A 21,000-nucleotide genomic window follows, 5' to 3' on the forward strand; every position below is an offset into this window, starting at 1 on the left:
CACTAGGAAAGAAATCTGGAACCATAGATACGAGCATCAGCAACAGAATACAAGAGATAGAAGAGAGAATCTCAGGTGCAGAAGACTCCATAGAGAACATCGGCACGACAATCAAAGAAAATACAAAATCCAAAAAGATCCTAACTCAAAACATCCAGGAAATCCAGGACAAAATGAGAAAACCAAACCTACAGATAATAGGAGTAGATGAGAATGAAGATTTTCAACTCAAAGGACCAGCAAATATCTTCAACAAAATTATAGAAGAAAACTTCCCAAACCTAAAGAAAGAGATGCCCATGAACATACAAGAAGCTTACAGAACTCCAAATAGACTGGACCAGAAAAGAAATTCCTTCCGACACATAATAATCAGAACAACAAATGCACTAAATAAAGATGGAATACTAAAAGCAGTAAGGGAAAAAGGTCAAGTAACATATAAAGGCAAGCCTATCAGAATTACACCGGATTTTTCACCAGAGACTATGAAAGCCAGAAGGGCCTGGACAGATGTTATACAGAAACTAAGAGAACACAATTTCCAGCCCAGGCTACCATACCCAGCCAAACTCTCAATTACCATAGATGGAGAAACCAAAGTATTCCACGATAAAACCAAATTCACACATTATCTTACCACGAATCCAGCACTTCAAAGGATAATAACAGAAAAAAACCAATACAAGGACGGAAACCACCTCCTAGAAAAAGCAAGAAGGTAATCCCTCAACAAACCTAAAAGAAGACAGCCACAAAAACAGAACACCAACTCTAACAAAAAAAAATAAAAGGAAGCAACAATTACTTCTCCCTAATATCTCTTAATATCAATGGACTCAACTCCCCAATAAAAAGACATAGACTAACAGGCTGGCTACAGAAACAGGACCCAACATTTTGCTGCTTACAGGAAACTCATCTCAGAGAAAAAGATAGACACTACCTCAGAATGAAAGGCTGGAAAACAATTTTCCAAGCAAATGGTAGGAAGAAACAAGCTGGAGTAGCCATTCTAATATCTGATAAGATTCACTTCCAACCCAAAGTCATCGAAAAAGACAAGGAAGGGCACTTCATTCTCATCAAAGGTAAAATCCTCCAAGAGGAACTATCAATTCTGAATATCTATGCTCCAAATACAAGGGCAGCCTCATTCATTAAAGATACTTTAGTAAAGCTCAAAGCACACATTGCACCCCACACAATAATAGTGGGAGACTTCAACACACCACTTTCACCAATGGACAGATCATGGAAACAGAAACTAAACAGGGACACAGAGAAACTAACAGAGGTTATGAAACAAATGGATCTGACAGATATCTACAGAATATTTTATCCTAAAACAAAAGGATATACCTTCTTCTCAGCACCTCACGGTACCTTCTCCAAAATTGACCACATAATTGGTCACAAAACAAGCCTCAACATATACAAAAATATTGAAATTGTCCCATGCACCCTATCAGATCACCATGGACTAAGACTGATCTTCAATAACGAAATAAATAATAGAAAGCCAACACACACGTGGAAACTAAACAACACTCTTCTCAATGATACCTTGGTCAAGGAAGGAATAAAGAAAGAAATTAAGAACTTTCTGGAGTTTAATGAAAATGAAGCCACAACATACCCAAACTTATGGGACACATTGAAAGCATTTCTAAGAGGAAAACTCATAGCTCTGAGTGCCTCCAAAAAGAAACTAGAGAGAGCACACATTAGCAGCTTGACAACAAACCTAAAAGCTCTAGAACGAAACGAAGCAAATTCACCCAAGAGGAGTAGACGGCAAGAAATAATCAAACTCAGGGGTGAAATCAACCAAGTGAAAACAAGAAGAACAATTCAAAGAATCAACCAATCGAGGAGCTGGTTCTTTGAGAAAATCAACAAGATAGATAAACCCTTAGCCAGACTCACTAGAGGGCATAGGGAAAGTATTCTAATTAACAAAATCAGAAATGAAAAGGGAGACATAACAACAGACCCAGAAGAAATCCAAAACACCATCAGATCCTTCTACAAAAGGCTATACTCAACAAAACTGGAGAACCTGGATGAAATGGACAAGTTTCTAGACAGATACCAGGTACCAAAGTTAAATCAAGATCAGGTTAATGATCTAAACAGTCCCATATCCCCCAAAGAAATAGAAGCAGTCATTAATAGTCTCCCAACCAAGAAAAGCCCAGGACCAGATGGGTTTAGTGCAGAGTTCTATCAAACCTTCAAAGAAGATCTAATCCCAGTTCTTCACAAACTATTCCACAAAATAGAATCAGAAGGTACTCTACCCAACTCATTCTATGAAGCCACAATTACTCTGATACCTAAACCACATAAAGACCCAACAAAAATAGAGAACTTCAGACCAATTTCCCTTATGAATATTGATGCAAAAATCCTCAATAAAGTTCTCGCTAACCGAATTCAAGAACACATCAAAACAATCATCCATCCTGACCAAGTAGGTTTCATCCCAGGGATGCAAGGATGGTTCAATATACGTAAATCCATCAATGTAATCCATTATATAAACAAACTCAAAGACAAAAACCACATGATCATCTCGTTAGATGCTGAAAAAGCATTCGACAAAATCCAACACCCATTCATGATAAAAGTCTTGGAAAGATCAGGAATTCAAGGCCCATACCTAACCATGATAAAAGCAATATACAGCAAACCATTATCCAACATCAAAGTAAATGGTGAGAAGCTGGAAGCAATCCCACTAAAATCAGGGACTAGACAAGGCTGCCCACTCTTTCCCTACCTATTCAACATTGTACTTGAAGTCCTAGCCAGAGCAATTAGACAACAAAAGGAGATCAAGGGGATACAAATCGGAAAAGAAGAAGTCAAAATATCGCTTTTTGCAGATGACATGATAGTATACATAAGTGACACTAAAAATTCCACCAGAGAACTCCTAAGCCTGATAAATAGCTTCGGTGAAGTAGCTGGATATAAAATTAACTCAAGCAAGTCAAAGGCCTTTCTGTACACAAAGGATAAACAGGCAGAGAAGGAAATTAGGGAAACAACACCCTTCTCAATAGTCACAAACGATATAAAATACCTTGGCATGACTCTAAATAAGGAAGTGAAAGATCTGTACGACAAGAACTTCAAGTCCCTGAAGAAAGAAATTAAAGAAGATCTCAGAAGATGGAAAAACCTCCCATGCTCATGGATTGGCAGGATCAACATTGTAAAAATGGCTATCTTACCAAAAGCAATCTACAGATTCAATGCAATCCCCATCAAAATTCCAACTCATTTCTTCAACGAATTAGAAAGGGCAATCTGCAAATTCATCTGGAACAACAAAAAACCTAGGATAGCAAAAACTCTTCTCAAGGATAAAAGAACCTCTGGTGGAATCACCATGCCTGACCTAAAGCTGTACTACAGAGCAATTGTGATAAAAACTGCATGGTACTGGTATAACGACAGACAAGTAGACCAATGGAACAGAACTGAAGACCCTGAGATCAACCCACATACCTATGGTCTCTTGATCTTTGACAAGGGAGCAAAAACCATCCAGTGGAAAAAAGACAGCATTTTCAACAAATGGTGCTGGCACAACTGGCGGTTATCATGTAGAAGAATGCGAATTGATCCATTCCTATCTCCTTGTACCAAGGTCAAATCTAAGTGGATTAAGGAACTCCACATAAAACCAGAGACACTGAAACTTATAGAGGAGAAAGTAGGGAAAAGCCTCAAAGATATGGGTACAGGGGAAAAATTCCTGAATAGAACAGCAAAGGCTTGTACTGTAAGATCGAGAATCGATAAATGGGACCTCATAAAGTTGCAAAGCTTCTGCAAGGCAAAAGACACCGTCAATAAGACAAAAAGACCACCAACAGATTGGGAAAGGATCTTTACCTATCCTAAATCAGACAGGGGACTAATATCCAATATATATAAGGAACTCAAGAAGGTGGACTCCAGAAAGTCAAATAACCCCATTAAAAAATGGGGCTCAGAACTGAACAAAGAATTCTCACCTGAGGAATACCGAATGGCAGAGAAGCACCTGAAAAAATGTTCAACATCCTTAATCATCAGGGAAATGCAACTCAAAACAACCCTGAGATTCCACCTCACAACAGTCAGAATGGCTAAGATCAAAAATTCAGGTGACAGCAGATGCTGGCGAGGATGTGGAAAAAGAGGAACACTCCTCCATTGTTGGTGGGATTGCAAGCTTGTACAACCACTCTGGAAATCAGTCTGGCGGTTCCTCAGAAAATTGGACATAGTACTACCGGAGGATCCAGCAATACCTCTCCTGGGCATATATCCAGAAGATGTTCCAACCGGTAAGAAGGACACATGCTCCACTATGTTCATAACAGCCTTATTTATAATAGCCAGAAGCTGGAAAGAACCCAGATGCCCCTCAACAGAGGAATGGATACAGAAAATGTGGTACATTTACACAATAGAGTACTACTCAGCTATTAAAAGAAATGAATTTATGAAATTCCTAGGCAAATGGATGGATCTGGAGGGCATCATCCTGAGTGAGGTAACATATTCACAAAGGAACTCACACAATATGTACTCACTGATAAGTGGATATTAGCCCAAAAACTCAGGATACCCAAGATATAAGATACAATTTGTTAAACGCATGAAACTCAAGAAGAACGAAGACCAAAGTGTGGACACTGTGCCCCTTCTTGGAATTGGGAACAAAACACCCATGGAAAGAGTTACAGAGATAAAGTTTGGAGCTGTGAAGAAAGGATGGACCATCTAAAGACTGCCATATCCAGAGATCCATCCCATAATCAGCTTCCAAACGCTGACACCATTGCATACACTAGCAAGATTTTGCTGAAAGGACCCAGATATAGCTGTTTCTTGTGAGACAATGCCGGGGCCTAGCAAACACAGAAGTGGATGCTCACAGTCAGCTATTGGATGGATCACAGGGCCCCCAATGGAGGAGCTAGAGAAAGTACCCAAGGAGCTAAAGGGAACTGCAACCCCATAGGTGGATCATTATTATGAACTAACCAGTACCCCAGAGCTCTTGACTCTAGCTGCATTTGTATCAAAAGATGGCCTAGTCGGCCATCACTGGAAAGAGAGGCCCATTGGACTTGCCAACTTTATATGCCCCAGTACAGGGGAATGCCAGGGCCAAGGGGTGGGGGTGGGGGGGGGGTGGGGGTCTGGGGGGGGGAGTGTATTGGGGACTTTTTGGATAGCATTGGAAATGTAATTGAGGAAAATACATAATAAAAAAAATAAATATAAAAAAAATGAAATATTCTCTGGAAGATTACTAAACAGGATTTTTTGTCTGCAAAAGAAAAATCATTACAGAAAATTCCTTCAACTTAAAGAAAATGAAATAAGAGGACCTGAAAGCTCCCAAGAAGGACTCTACTCAGACTCTAGAGAATACACAAATGTTGAACACTGTTAAATAGGTTACAAGAACACTAGAGAATTTAATGTGGGGAAGAAAGAGAGTTATAACTGCCAAGGGAAAGATAAATGTTTGAAATTTTCCCTGACTTGGTTAAATATTGAATGTCCATGTTCAAGAATCTCAATTATTCTTTTAAAAATACAACCTCAAAGAAAACTACACCCAGGAATCAAACCGCTGACCTAATTATACAGGCTTATTATCCCAGCTATGTTGGAAGGAAAAAGCAAGAGGATCACAAGTTCAAGGCCTTCCTGGGCTACAGAGCAATTCAAAGTCAGGATGAGCAACCTGGAGAGTCACAGTCTCAAACTATCAAAGGAAAGGAAAGCTGAGCATGCGGGTCAGGGGTGCCTAGCATCGTGCAAAGGCGCTGAATTCAGTTCCCAGCTACTGTTAAGAGAAAACGGAGGCAAGGAGGTAGACTACAGAAACTCTCTCCTCTGAAACTGTACAGGGGCTGAAGAAATGGCTCAAATGTTAAAAGACTGTTTACTGCTCTTCTAAAGGACCTGAATTTTTGTCCCAGCAACCATGGCGAGTGACCTACAACCACCTCTACTCTCAGCTCTAGGGAATCCAATTCCCTCTGCTGGTTCTGGGCAGCACCTGCACACACTTGTGTAGATTCACAAACATAAACACACAGTGAAACAAAAAATAAATGAAATAAAAATAAATTTTAAAAATAAAAAAGAAACTACAGAAATAAGAAGGCAGTGAACATTTTTCATAAGCTCAAAGACCAACGAACCTGAACTATCCACCAGCAATTAAAGTAAAATAAAACCATTTCCTTATAAAGAAAACTGAAAACTAGAAACCAACTCTGAAAGAAAGGCTATCACAAGCGTGTCAACCTGAAGAAAATAATATCATCGTGCAATCCAGAGTCAACAATAACAGAAACAAAAAATATAATACAATTCTGCCAGGCAGTGATGGTACATGCCTTTAACTCCAGCACTCAGGAGGCAGAGGCAGGAGGATCACTGAGTTTGAGGCCAGCCTGCTCTACAGAGCAAATTCCAGGACAGCCAGGACTACACAGAGAAACCCTGTCTCAAAAAACTAAAAAGTAAATTAATAAATGCATTTTCCTTTACAAGTCCTTTAAAATGCATATATTATACTGTCTCCTGGGTTTTTTCAGTGTATGTATGTGTAATACATAATCAACATATCAAAAAGGGAATTGAAAGGAACCATCTAATAAATTTCCCTTTAATATGAATATTAAATATAATTGCATTTATTTAATAAAAATATTAAATATAAATACATATAAAGATAATTAAACAAATATTAAATATAATTGACATTCATTCTATCATGTATGTCCTTTAGAAACACCTAATACATACTAAAAATCATCTTTACTCACAAACAGGTTATCAGAGTATAATTTACCCTCATATGTGCTGTATTTTTGTAAGATATACTGATGGAACCAATAAGCTATTTTGGTTGGAATTTTTGACAATTATAATTTAAAATAAGGAGAGATAAACTGTGGAAAAAAAAGCACATGATATAAAAGATCTGTTATACTACTCTTTGATTACCAAGAATTTTTAACTTGTTCAACAAGTACTAAGGACATATTGTGCGCAAAATAGCAGAGGTAATATGAGTGCTCAAACATAGCGTTCTTATTCTAGATAGATATATATATGCAAAACCATAGAAACCTCCAACCAGAACTAAAAGCATGGTGGCCCTGATCTAAATGAAACAAAACTAAGGGGTGGGAGACGGGGTTATGGAAAGTGTTGCAAGGCTGGCCTAAAATTTGTCATTCTCCTGCCTCCATCTCCTGAGTGCTCTTTAAGGCCCATCTGAATGGCACTGTCTCAACAAAAGGAAAAAGTTAAATATTGGGGTAGACGACTGGATCCTCAGTTAATAGCACTTGTTATACAATCCTTAGGACTGGAGCTCAGATCCCAGCACCCACATGCCAACTTGAATATTGTACAAACACTAGGTAGTTCCAACACTTTATGACCTTTGTGGGCACATGGGTATGTGGAATATGCATACAATGACACAGGCACAGATATACTTACAAATCTTTTTTCAAGATTAAAGACAATGTTAAACTAAAAGTTTTCTAACTTTCACCTTAAATCTTATTTTATTCCATTCCCCTTATCGTCTTTAAGGATCCAGCACATTACCTGTATTAGATGGATCCAAAACTAACTGGAGAGGTGGCTTAGTTGTTTGGCTGGCCGGCACATCTCCAAAGGAACAGTTTGAAATCTCACTGGATCCTTGGCAATCAACAGGTAGACTGCTTTGTCCTTTCTCGGAATCTCTCAAAATCTCTTCCATGGCTTTTTCCAACTGCTCATCACCATTGGAAGCTATCTAAAGGCAGAGCAAGACAATTCTTCTTCAATTTCTTAATTATGAGGCTTAATTTAGTAAAAATATTTCATTTTGAAAAATTAAGCTCTAAATATTCAGGCTAGAGAGATGGCTCAGTGGTTAAGAGCACTGACTGCTCTTCCAGGGGTCCTGAGTTCAATTCACAGCAACCACATGGTGGTTCACAACCATCTGTCATGGGATCTGATGCCCTCTTCTGGTGTGTCTGAGGACAGTGATGGCATACTCATATAAAATAAGTAAAACCTTTAAAAACTCTAAATATTTAAATATACAGTCAGTAAATACTGAGAATTTGTCCAGCAATCCTAATTTCACATTCCCATAATACATTGAGATCCTGAATGATAAAATCTACTAAATAAAAGAGGGGTTCACTTCACAAAAGGATTCTTCATAAAATATTGCCAGGGCTTTCAAACTATATTTAATGCAAGACCAGTGAGAAGGCTCAGTGGGTAAAAGTGCTCACTGCCAAACTCAACTACCTGAATTCAATCTCAAGATCACTCGTGGTCAAAGGAGAGAACAATCCAGAAAACTGTCCATGGACCTCCACACAATAAACTGTATCACACACATACTACACACACACACATAATCAGACCATTTGAATTTTATGTGTTTTGAGAGGAAAATGGATAAGATATGGCACATTGTAAATACCACTTAAACAATAGTATTTCTTAGCATCTATACACATATTTTCAATTTCTTTATAAACCCACTAGCTCCAAGACTATTATTAATTTTCTTAGAAGTTATATTTTTTCTGAAAATTAAGTGGGGCACAAGCCTAAGAAAATAAATGGTATCTTAAACAAAATAATGCAATACAATTGTCAAAAATAAGGCACTGAGACCATTTGAATCGAATTATGTACTAGACATAATACAAGCACTTAATAACCTCCTTTAAAGTGTATTTCTGACTCAATGATATATTTTGATGCCATACTTAATAGCCATGTATAAAAGAGTACTTGATTATTATTTCCATTCCTATTTACACAAAAGAGTTACCAATTCCCATGCACATATAACAGGCTTGCTTGCTTTCTATTCTTTGACTTAGGAAAAGCAACCCAAAACTTAGGAGAGAAATTAATTTTAAAAAATCCAAATGAAATTAACTACAAAAAATAAGATATACACTTTTAAACTAATTAGTCAACTGTTAAACTGTCTACCAGACTCTTATCACATAATTTAAAGCAAAAAATACATAACAGAAAAATCTTTCAATTAAAACCCAGAAGAAAAAGAAACAGTCAAATAAATTTATGTAAGAATTAATCAGTAAGTTTAATTCACATACTACTTTTTCTCTATTTCTTCCTCCAAGAATTTATCAGAAGGTAAATAACCAAAAGATAGTTGAGGGAAAAAAAACTTTAAAAAAAATCAAGCCAAATAATTAGCCTCTGGATGAATAAAACATTAAGTATTTTTATTACTACAAGGTCGTCTGAAAGAGTCAACCAAACACTGACTTTTATTATCCAGGTCAGTACTTTAAGAAATCCTTCAGTGCTTATACCCAGATGAGCTCCAAATAGTTAGAAGGGAGAAAGAAATTCATGAAAAACAGTGCCATATTAGAAAAAAGAAGAAACAATACCTTCAGCTGTGGCTTCCCATCATCCTTTATAGAAGTGTCATCTGTGTGCTGAGAAACCAAAACAAATTCTTCACTGTTCAGTGTGGCCACAGAATCAGATGACCCACTAACCTTCTGGAAGGAAGCTCTGACCTCCATTTCAGTTCTGCAAACCTCTCTGCCCACATCCACCTGGTACAAAACAAGAGAAAAAGTAGAACCTGATTAAAAACAACTAAAACTAAACTAAGAATCTTTTTTAAATGGTTCATATGAAAAAGAATCTGGGCAAGCAAATTATCTCCAAATGTGGAAGGCTGTCTTCTTGGACTAGGCCACTCAAAGAAATGCACTCTCTCAGCTCTTAACTTTCAGACTAACAGAATACTGTTACCTGAAAAACACAACCCAGCTGTACCTCAACCAAACACATTTACCTCGACTTAACTCTCTATTTCGTTAAGAAATACTACCAGCTTTTGTTTGTTTCAGTATAGAGAGGGAGAAAAGTAAATGTATGACTAGAAACAAATTAACACACACACACACACACTACACAGGACAGAGATGGACAAGGGAGAGGGAAAAGGAGAGGGAGAGGGGGAAGGGGAGGGGAGGGGAGGGGGAGAGGTCCCTGTAGTCTCAGCTTCTCAGCCTCCCAGGTTTAAGACAGGAAAAGCCTTTAAGCCCAGAAGTTTAACAAGGTAAAACACACACACACACACACACACACACACACACACACACAGTAAAACCCTGTCCAATAAAATGTATTCAATTACTTTATTAAATCCAAAGCATTTCAAAAAACTTACCTCCTAAAGACCAAGTACCATACTTTAAAATATTTTGCGGTTAATGAAGTTGACAAATGAATATAAAATTTAATACTCTAAGATGTGTTTTTCTTCTCTGGAGATATTAATATTTTACAACACTCAAAAGGTAAAATTTCATATATTTGTATTCATGTACCAAGTTAGGTCTCAATAATCATATTAAATGAAATTCCATTTTCTTGATAGATCTATAGTCTCATAGAAACTCAAATTTCTATAAGTTCATAAATTTATTCACACAACTAAATCTGACTGAAGATATTACATACTACATAACAGACAGTGATCTTAGTCCTCGGCTACATGCCTGAAGAAGGCTGGACAAGGTAGACATTGTTCCAACGCTTAAACACTAGTGAGGAAGAAGAAAAAAAAAAGGAGGGAGAGGGAGGAGGATAAAGAGGAAGTGGGGGACAGTGAGTGAGGAGAAGAGGGAGAGAGCGAAATCGGTCCAAATCTGAAGAGTAAAACAGCAAACGACAGAGAAACAGTGCAGAGCGTGGAGTAACCTCAAGTAAAGTGGCAGAAAAGAACTCTTAGAGGATGGCCTCTTTCTTAATAGCTGAGTAGTATTCCATTGTGTAAATGAACCTGAGTTTTCCAGGCAAATGGATGAAACTAGAAAATATCATTCTGAGTGAGGTAATCCAGACCCAAAAGGACATGCATGGTATGTACTCAGTAATAAGTGGATATTGGCCCAAAAAAATAAAAAAAATTAAAAAAACATACAGAGAATACCCAAGATACAGTCCACAGAAGTCAAAAAGGTCAACAACCAGAAGTGCCTAAGTGGGGATGTCTCAGTCCCACATGGGAGAGAGAAGAAAGCAATCACAAGTAGGGAGGGAGGGAGGGACCTGGGAGGGAAAGTGGATGGGGGAGTGGGAGTAGGGCTGGGGAGAGGGGCTACCTGATCTGGTATCCAGTGAGCAAAAAGGACTGAAGCCCTGAGGGCCAGCAGAAAGAATGTAAATAGGCAACTTCAGGAAATAGGACACCCCCCTCACCCCACCGCCCCACCACCCCCACCCCCCCAACCCCACCCCCAACCCCCAGAGACCTAAGAAGTGAGAGACTCCCAAGACTCAAAGGGAGGGACCTTAGATAAAATGCCCAACAGTAGGGAGAGGAAACTTACAGAGCCCACCTCTAGCAGGAAGACAGAACATCAAGTGAGGGATGGGATTGCCATTCCACAGTCACATCTCTGACTCATAATTGTTCCTGTCTGAAAGAATTATAGGTATGGAAATGGAAAGGAGCCTGAGGAAAAGAAGGCCCAGCAACAGGCCCAAAGTGGCATCCAGCTCAAGGGGAGGTCCCAAGGCCTGACACTATTATTGAGGCTATGGAGTGCTCACAAAAAGGGACCTAGCATGACCACACTCCAGAAGACCCAACATGCAGCTGAAAGAGTCAGATGCAGATATCTGCACCCAACCAATAGGCAGAAGCTGCTGACCCCTGTGGTTGAATTAGGGAAGGCTGAAAGAAGCTGAGGAGAAGGGTGATCCTGTAGGAGGACCAGCAGTCTCAATTAATCTGGACCCCCAAGATCTTTCAAATACTGGACCACCAAACAGGCAACATACACCAGCTGATATGAGGCCCCCAACACACATACAGTAGAGGACTTCCAGGTTCTTTCAGAGATGATGCACCTAGCCCTCAAGAAGGTGGATGGAGAGGGGCTGGGAATGGAATATGGAGTGTAAAAAATGAATTACAAATAAAATTAAATTTTAAAAAGGAACTCTTAGAGGAAACACATGAGCAAAAACCTAAATGAAAAAACAAATCTTAAATTATATAGTGTTCACTGTGAATAAACGAGTAATGTGAGGAGGGCAGAATAGGCAGGCTGGCCTGAAGAAGACCAGACAGATCCTGCACTCCATGGCCTGTCCAAGAACAAAGTCCCCAGACTTTTGTTCTTTAAAAGACAGCACTTTTCACTGCAGATAAACATGGCTGCAATGTTCCACTTTGCCATTAGGTGGCACTAAAACCATTAATCTTGTCAAGAAAGAAAGAAAAGAAAAGAAAAGAAAAGAAAAGAAAAGAAAAGAAAAGAAAAGAAAAGAAAAGAAAAGCCCAAGTTCAAATTGCACATTTAAAACTTACTTTTCAATGTTAAAAATAAAAATTCCCAGGAATATCCAAACAACAGAGGATTGCACTCGTTAGGTACCCGTCATTTACTGCTGTTATGTAAGTAAATCACTTTGTTTTTTGAACCACTTTATTGTTGTGTCTGAAACTGCAGCTTGAGTTAGCAAGTCGTGTCTTTTTCTCTTTTACGCTGCACTTTTTATCCTTAGCACCAAAGCATCAAGTAACCTAAGAGTCTTTCTGTGGTCAGTCTTCTCCAACCCACTGTCAGGGGTTTCTATCTGATTCTAAATGCTGACGTTCTGTCCCCTGGCACACTTGCTGTAGGCATCCTCTCACCGTGCTGAATAAAAAACGTTCATGTGTCTCTATGCTCACAGTCTCCCAAATTTCTATCCAAACACTAATTCCTCTCTAATTTCCTGACTTGGAATCCAAATCCCTTCTTACCATTTCCAAAGAAAAGCTTTATTGGTATCTTAAGTCGATTGTGACCAAATAGAATTTCTTTTATATATATATTTTTTTATTTTTTTATATATATATTTTTTTTTAAACTGGGTATTTATTTCATTTACATTTCCAATGCTATCCTAAAAGTCCCCACATGCTCCCCCACCCACTCCCACTTCTTGGCCCTGTCGTTCCCCTGTACTAAAGCAGATAAAGTTTGCACGACCAATGGGAATGAACTCTCCACACCTGTTTCTCATCCATGCTTCTCTTTTTAGCAACTAAGGCTCTTCTGCTAACTTGGTCAAACCAGAAACTAGATGGCACTCTCGCTTCCCTCCACTGCTTCACGCATCACATCAGCAATAACGGATATGGTCAGCCTCCTCCAAAACAAGCCCTACCTCTATTTCAGGGGAACTATTCCAAGTAGAAGAAACTGCTGGAAGAGCATACGTAAGAATAATGCATATGGAACCCAGCCTATATGCCATGCCTTACTTGGCTCAATACATTCTCTCATTACAGCACCTTAAACCAAATTCTTTCCCACGTTATAGTCGACTCTCAGGATTACTACATCTTCTAGTATTCATTTTCATTCATGCATTTAACACATTTACATGAGTCTCTACTATACAGCAGATGCTATACTCATTAGTAAAACCACTGTTGTCTCTGTCCTCTTAAAGCTAACATTCTCATTTTAAGATATAGGCAACCTAGGAAAAAAAAATCAAGATCACATCCTGTTATAAGTACTACGAAAGGTGATGAGCATATGAAAATGCTATAAGGAAAATGCCTTTGTATGCTAATTAAAAATTAATTTTTTAAATTTATATTTATTTATTTTATTTATATGAGTATACTGTAGCTGTCTTCAGACACACCAGAAAAGGGCAGCAGATCCCATTACAGATGGTTGTGAGCCACCATGTGGTTGCTGGGAATTGAGCTCAGAACCTCTGAAAGAGCAGTCAGTGCTCTCAATCACTGAGTCATCTCTCTAGAACCCCCAAATTAATTAATTTTTAAAACATTTGTTTTGCATTGCTGTTTCAATGGCTTCATGTTTTTCATAGCAGTTGTGTACTGAAGTCTCTAAACCTGTGAAAATAAACTTTCTCCCTACATAAGTGTTTTATCATATTTTAAACAGCTAAACTAGGCCTGTCATGAATGTATAAGGCATAAGTGGGTGACAATCTGTTTTTATCATTTACTATCATAACATACAAATAAACCTACTAAAAAGTTAAAATGTATCAAAACATAGGCACACAAACATTAACAGACCATACACAGTACCATTACAAATATATAAAAATGTAAAATTTCAGGATCATCAATGTATAAAATGAACTGTAGCAAACACCATAAGCCTGAACAACTTTGCCAACAGCCTTCTACTGATATCATAATGAAAGCTGTGAGTGTGACCTAATCATCTTCATGTGAGCAATTTGTCTCTTCAAGAAACTGCACATGCTGCAAGAAGTGATCCCTCAACCTCTGTGCAGGTGTCAGACCAGACACTACCTCCATGTGACCAAAAAAAAAAAAAAAGGAGAAAACCCATAGGAAGAAAAAGCACTCTGTTCCAAATAGAGAGAAGACAGTGTCAAAAATTCACTAAGGCAATGACAGAACAAATGCAAAGTCCAGGAAAAGCAGACAGGTTAAAAAAAAAAAAAAAAAAAAGCCAAGATGAACACAGCTCCTGGAAAGGAAGACAGAAAACAAACAAAAAAGTCTCTAACAAACAAACAAAAAAGTCTCTAGAAAGTTCAGCACCTGCATAAACAAAGGAAACACTGAAGCCCACAAATTCAACAACGCTCTCCTTGCCCCAAGTGCATGCAGCCATCAGCCCAGTGGAAGCCAGTCCATCACCTCACCTTCCCTTTCTTGTTCCCCACTATCCCTCTCTTTCTTTCTTTCTTTCTTTTTTTTTTTTTTTTTTTTTTTTTCTGTGTAGCCCTGGCCATCCTGGAACTCATTCTGTAGACCAGGCTGGCCTCGAACTCAGAAATCCGCCTGCCTCTGCCTCCTGAGTGCTGGGATTAAAGGCATGCACTACTACTGTCCAGCTCTTTCTTTCATTTTTAATGGCAGTTTTGCTTCCTTATATTTTTTAAAAACATTTTATTTACATATTTTTATTATTGGGCCACCATTTTGCCTTTTGTTCCCCAGCCCGACATGTTTCTATCTACTACACTTTCAGTAATTGTTACTGCTGTTTTTCCGAAATGAATGGTAAACCTCTTTTTATTTTTACTCCCCTTCTTAAATTTACCTAATTTTGTTTCTAAACATTCTCATATTTTAAAAGTCTTTGTTTCTTTTCATTTTGTTTTCTAACCTCTTGCTCTTTTTTCTTCCACATCTTTCTTCATTCCTTGGCTTCTCATTTCCATTTAACTTTGCTTCTCCTTTATTTCTCTTTCCCTTCCTCCTTTCTTAAGCTTTCATTTCCTTTTTACACATTAATCTTAAATGATTTTTAACATTAGAAGACATTTTTCCTAGTTAATTTTATTCATAAACTTGACACAGCCTGGAATCATCTGAGAAAAACCCTTGACTGAGGAGTTCCCCAGATGAAACTGACCTCTAGACATGTCTGGGAGGGGTTGTCTTCATTAGTAACTGATGTAGAAAGGCATCAATACTTCATACTTAGGAAGATGATCCTGAGTTGTATAAGGAAGCTAGCTAGCTAAGCATGAACCTATCTATAAAGGAGCCAGCAAGCAGAATTTTTCCGTGAATTTTCCTTCAATTTCTTACTTGAGTTCCTGGCATAACTTCCCTCAATGATAGGCTATGGCCTAGATACAAGCCAAATTCTTTCCTCCCCTAACTTGCTTTTGGTCAGAATGTTTTTAATCACAGAAACCAATATACATACATACCCCAGAACATTATTCTACATTAGTATTCCCTGGGGTTGTAGTCAAAAACAATGTATAGACATGGCTATAATGGACATTAAGTGTCTTTCTTTATCTTGCATAATTTGTTTTTTTTTAAATTAGGTAATTTCCTCAATTACATTTTCAATGCTATCCAAAAAGTCCCCAATACACTCCCCCCCCCCAGTCCCCTACCCACCCACCCCCACCCCTTGCATAATTTGATACTGGTGGTATTGTCACAATTGTTTGTTTCATTCTCTATAAGTGATATTAAAGAATAACGCCTCCTTGGTCCTGTGAAGGCTCTATGCCCCAGTATAGGGGACTGCCAGGGCCAGGAAGAGGGAGAGGGTGGGTTGGGGAGCAGGGAGAAGGGGAAAGGGATGGGGGTTTTCAGAGGGGAAACTAGGAAAGGGGGTACTATTTGAAATGTAAATAAAGAAAATATCTAATAAAAAAAAGAATAAATAATGAGGCCTCAATCCAAGTCACACATAGAAGAAAGAGAGGCTCAATTCCTGAATATTGTCTTCTGACTTCCATATGGATTCAGAGGTGTACACACACACACACACACACACACACTAAATAAATAAGGGAGGGAGGGAGGGAGGGAGGAAGGAAGGAAGGAAGGAAGGAAGGAAGGAAGGAAGGAAGGAAGGAAGGAAGGAAGGAAGGAAGGAAAATGAAAAAACAAAAGAAAGAAAAATTTAAAAAGCCAACTACAGTGGAAAGCATCACCAATCATGTTAAGCAGGAAGAAGAAAGAATAGTACCAGGAATGGAAGACAGAACAGAGGAAATCCTACATTCAAATAACAATAAGGAAAAAATAAGAACTACAACATTATGAAAGAGATCATAGAGAATTAGTATTATCTCTTAAAAGTTTATGAGAGGGCTGGAGAGATGGCTCAGTGGTTAAGAGCACTGACTGCTCTTCCAGAGGTCCTGAGTTCAATTTCCAGCAACCACATGGTGGCTCACAACCATCTGTAATGGGATCTGATGCCCTCTTCTGGTGTGTCTGAAGACAGCTACAGTGCACTAATATACATTATATAAATAAATAAATAAATAAATCTTTTGTTTTTAAAAAGGTTGGTTTAAAAAAAGAGTTTGTGAGAGATGTGGTATTGTGGCATTATACTATTACTAAAACTAGATTACAAGAAAATTATAGACCAATAATATCTCTTAAAAAAAAAAAAACTCAATATACTAGAAAACCATGCCTAACAAACACATACAAGTTATATACTAGGTATCTAAGACTGGTTCACCACTCAGTACCCTTCAGTGGGGGCTAGGGAGATGGCTAAGTGGATAAAATGCCTGCCATATAAGCAGTAGGACCAGAACCTGGATCCCAACCCACCCAAAGCCCCACACAGCAGTGTGCACCTATATAATTTGGGTGCTGGAGAGTCAGAGAAACTTAACTACAAGACAGACTACTAAACTATCTGCAGTACAGCAAAGATTGTGTCTACTTTTACTTTTTTCACCAACACATGCTTCGAAAATGACTAAAAACAGCATGGGCTCAATACACATATCTCTAATAGAAGAATGAATTATTTCAATATTGAAGCATGGGCTCCTACATCGGGTAGAAAGTTGGATTAAACTGTTTCAGATGGGCAGTGGTGGCGCACACCTTTAATCCCGGCATTTGGGAGGCAGAGACAGATGGAGTTCAAGGCCAACCTGGTCTACAGAATAAATTCCATCTCATATATAATTTACTGAATACTATTACATAGCAGTTTGTTAAGCCAAAATATTAATTGTCTCTTTATTTACAGCAATCTATTTTAGAGCAAGACCGTTTGGAAAATTATTGGATGTCTTTTAAATATGGAGCTCACAGTTTTGTAAACTCAAGATGGATATATCCAATTTCAACATGCATATCCAAGAAAGCAGCACATAAAAAAATCAAATCTGTTCCTAAAGGAATTTTATAATGTTATCACACAAGAATCAGAATATAAAGTCTGCCAAAGGGTTTTCATGTCTCTCTAGGTACTTGTGTCTTTTATGTTTTTAAAAATACAAGGTACTATAATCTAAACATAAACATTTTTATTTTCTAGGCATCTTAAAGGTATACAAAAATAAAGTGCTACAGGCAATCTGTTGTGTGGATGTCTATATACATGAATGCGTGTGTGTGTGTGTGTGTGTGTGTGTGTGTGTGTGTGTGTTTCCCTCCATTCTCTGCTGTTCTCAATGATTATCTTGACTACACTGACGAGTGTAAAGATATACCAGCCCCACCCCACTTCCCATAAACCAATAGTAACTCTACCAATTCCACTAAGTCAAACAGCTTTCAATTTTTAGCTTAGTTCAATACTATTTTCACTAAATGATGGATGATGCTCAAATCCATACCTCACATCGATGCTTAGAACCAGAATTTTCACATACATACTATAAACAGTATAACAGCATTCAACAAAGTCTACCCAGAAGCTATTTTCTTCCCAAAAATCTCAACACTTTCAAAAGCATGAAATTGTAGAGCACACAATCTAATTTTCTTCTGTGCCAAATGTGGTTAACATTCTTGCATTGTTAAATTGTGAACTGTACCTATTCATATTTGTCTATTGAACCAAAATAGAAACAGAAAAACATAAGTGAGAGTCAAAATCACCCAAACTGGGTGGACTATTAGGCATAAGAACTAGAATGACTACGGAACACCACTTACACTTGTGGAAGATGAAATAGTCTTCATTTATAAACAAGTAGACAAAAATAATATGGGACATTTGCCAACCAAATCCTTCTGTGTTTCTACCCAAGGATAAGCCTTCACTGAAATCAAACTACATGTTTTATTTAAAAAAAAAAAAACCTATATGGTTTTATTTTAAAAAAAAAAAAGAGTGCTGTAATATGTAACACATAATATCAGCACTCAGAAGGCAGGAGTCCACACTGCAGGATTTGTGGATGAGCCAGCCCTGAGGATATAAGTATGGAAGAACTGGCCCTACCACTTGTCTCCTATGTGGTGGCATGGACAAGGGAGAGATACCCCTCTCCCCTCTCTCCCCTTACTACCTGCAGCAGATGGAGACCTGGCCCTGGGGTCATGATAGCAGGAGAGCTGCCCTGCCCTCAACAGCTGGGGCACTCAGTAGAATGAGCCCTGCATTTCACCAGAGCAGCACAATAGAGCTGGTCCTGATGGCTACGGTGTTGGTGAGCAGGCCAGAGTGTGTGAGAGTATAAATGGGTGAACAAGTAATGGAGAGACACCCTTCTCCATCTTCACCCTTTGCCACCTATGGCAGGCAGAAGAGCTGGCCCTGGGGTCATGAGAACAGGAGAACTGTCCCTGCCTCTCACCTGCTACACAACTTGAGAGAACAGGCTCAACACCTCTCTCAGACAACACAGTAGAACTAGCCCTAGATGTGGAGCCAGCACCAAAAGTGTAAGCTCACCTGCAAAAGTGAGTCAAGTCACTCTTGACTCTTGACTACAGGCATTTTTATTTTCTAGGCATCTTAAAGGTACATAAAAATAAAGTGCTACAGGCAATCTGGTGTGTAGATGTGTATGTGATTATATACATGAGTGTGTGTGTGTGTGTGTGTGTGTGTGTGTGTGTGTGTGTGCCCACCCCAACATCTACCCCATTAATAAACTGCAGGAGTAGATGATGGAACTGGTCCTACAAATCTAAAACTATGGAATCTCCATGACACAGGGCAACAACAGGATATCCAAGAGGAGTCTCAGTCAGGTTCCAGTGTTGATAGAGTAGGTGAAGCCACAGGCCTCACCATATAGACCAAAGGTCACTGCAATGAACAGTTGCATGCAAGGAAATGTGGACAAAAGGGTATACTGTGGGACACACTATGACACACTACAGCTTCCACAATGAGATATTTTCAGTATGTGGGGGGCATGGTGCAAAGGTGACAGGCAGAAACAAGGAGAGGTGATGAGTGGGATTGGGATGCATGATATGAAATTCACAAAGAACCAATGATAGATAGATAGATAGATAGATAGATAGATAGGATAGAAAGATAAGATAGTATGAGTTATTTTGTTTGTTCAAATATCATCCCCTTGAGAGATCTGCTCTGATCACCTCATTTATGGTGGAAACACTGTCTCCCATCAGCATCAGATTCTAATCCCCCTTTTTTATATTGCTCTATTTACTCTTCTTTGTCAGCATACTTTTTTCTAATATTTAACCTAATTTATTTCTGTATTGAATTTACTGTTTATGATCTGTTTAACTCATAGTACACTACCTTGTCAAAGGCTGATGACTGATCTTGTCAACTCGGTAAGATTAAGAGTTACCTAAGACTCTTTGAGAACACCTCTAAGTATGTCTGTGATGGTATTTCCAGGGACAATATGACCATAATGACTCCATAATTGATACATATTATGATAGCATTATTGGAAGCTGGTAAAAGGTAGGAGATATGGCCTAGTTGGAAGCACAAGGTCACTGGGAATGTGTCTTTGGCCTTTTCATGTATCCTCCTCACACCACCTCGTTAGCCACAAAGATGCTCCTCCTCCACATATCCACACTATCTTGATGTTTTATCCAAGTGCATGGCTAAACAATTATGAACTAAAATCCCTAAAACCATGATCCAAACTAATAAACCTTAAACTTCTTGATTAAGTTGTTTTCTCGGGCACTTTTGTCACTGCAATAAAAAAGCAACTAACATATCACAGACATGTATTCATGGATGCAACCCAGCCACCTTGAGAATATTTGACACATATATGTCACTCAAGTATGTGCTACATGCATACATGCATGCATAACTACATGCATGCGTACATACATACATACATACATACATATGGAGTGAGTTCAGGTTTTTGTAAATTTAGGAATACCCAGAACCTCATGGCCTCATCAAAGTTGTGCCATTATTTTTATTTTTGTATCCAAAATGCTGGGTTTTCTTTGTGTAATCTTCTGTAGAATAGGAGATGTAAACATAAAGGAACAAAAATCATTTACCATCTGACACCATGGCACATGTGCAATACTGAGCTACATCCCCAGACATTAACAAATAGAATCCATGCTCTCTCCCTTTTCTCCCTGCCCCTCCCTCTCTGCCTCTCTGTAAATGTACCATTTATGAAAAAAAAAAACAATGATAACTGGTTAATTCGTACTTATAAAGAATT

The 21,000-nt window shown here is 38.4% G+C and overlaps 1 protein-coding gene across 1 annotated transcript in view; it reads right to left on the minus strand.

Annotated features, from left to right (window-relative positions):
- The window catches only part of Rabgap1l (RAB GTPase activating protein 1 like), a 587,625-nt gene that overhangs the window by 525,557 nt on the left and 41,068 nt on the right, over positions 1-21,000 (minus strand). The window contains exons 2-3 of the mRNA XM_021173796.3: positions 9,486-9,656; positions 7,651-7,843 (exon numbers count right to left, since the gene is read on the minus strand). Of these exons, the coding sequence (XP_021029455.1) occupies positions 7,651-7,843; positions 9,486-9,623 (331 nt within the window). The 5' untranslated portion in view covers positions 9,624-9,656. The remainder of the gene's footprint in view (positions 1-7,650; positions 7,844-9,485; positions 9,657-21,000) is intronic.

This window comes from Mus caroli, unplaced genomic scaffold (assembly GCF_978045245.1).
Source record: "Mus caroli unplaced genomic scaffold, Mus_caroli_1 scaffold_1, whole genome shotgun sequence".
In the NCBI taxonomy this organism is placed as follows: Eukaryota; Metazoa; Chordata; class Mammalia; order Rodentia; family Muridae; genus Mus; species Mus caroli.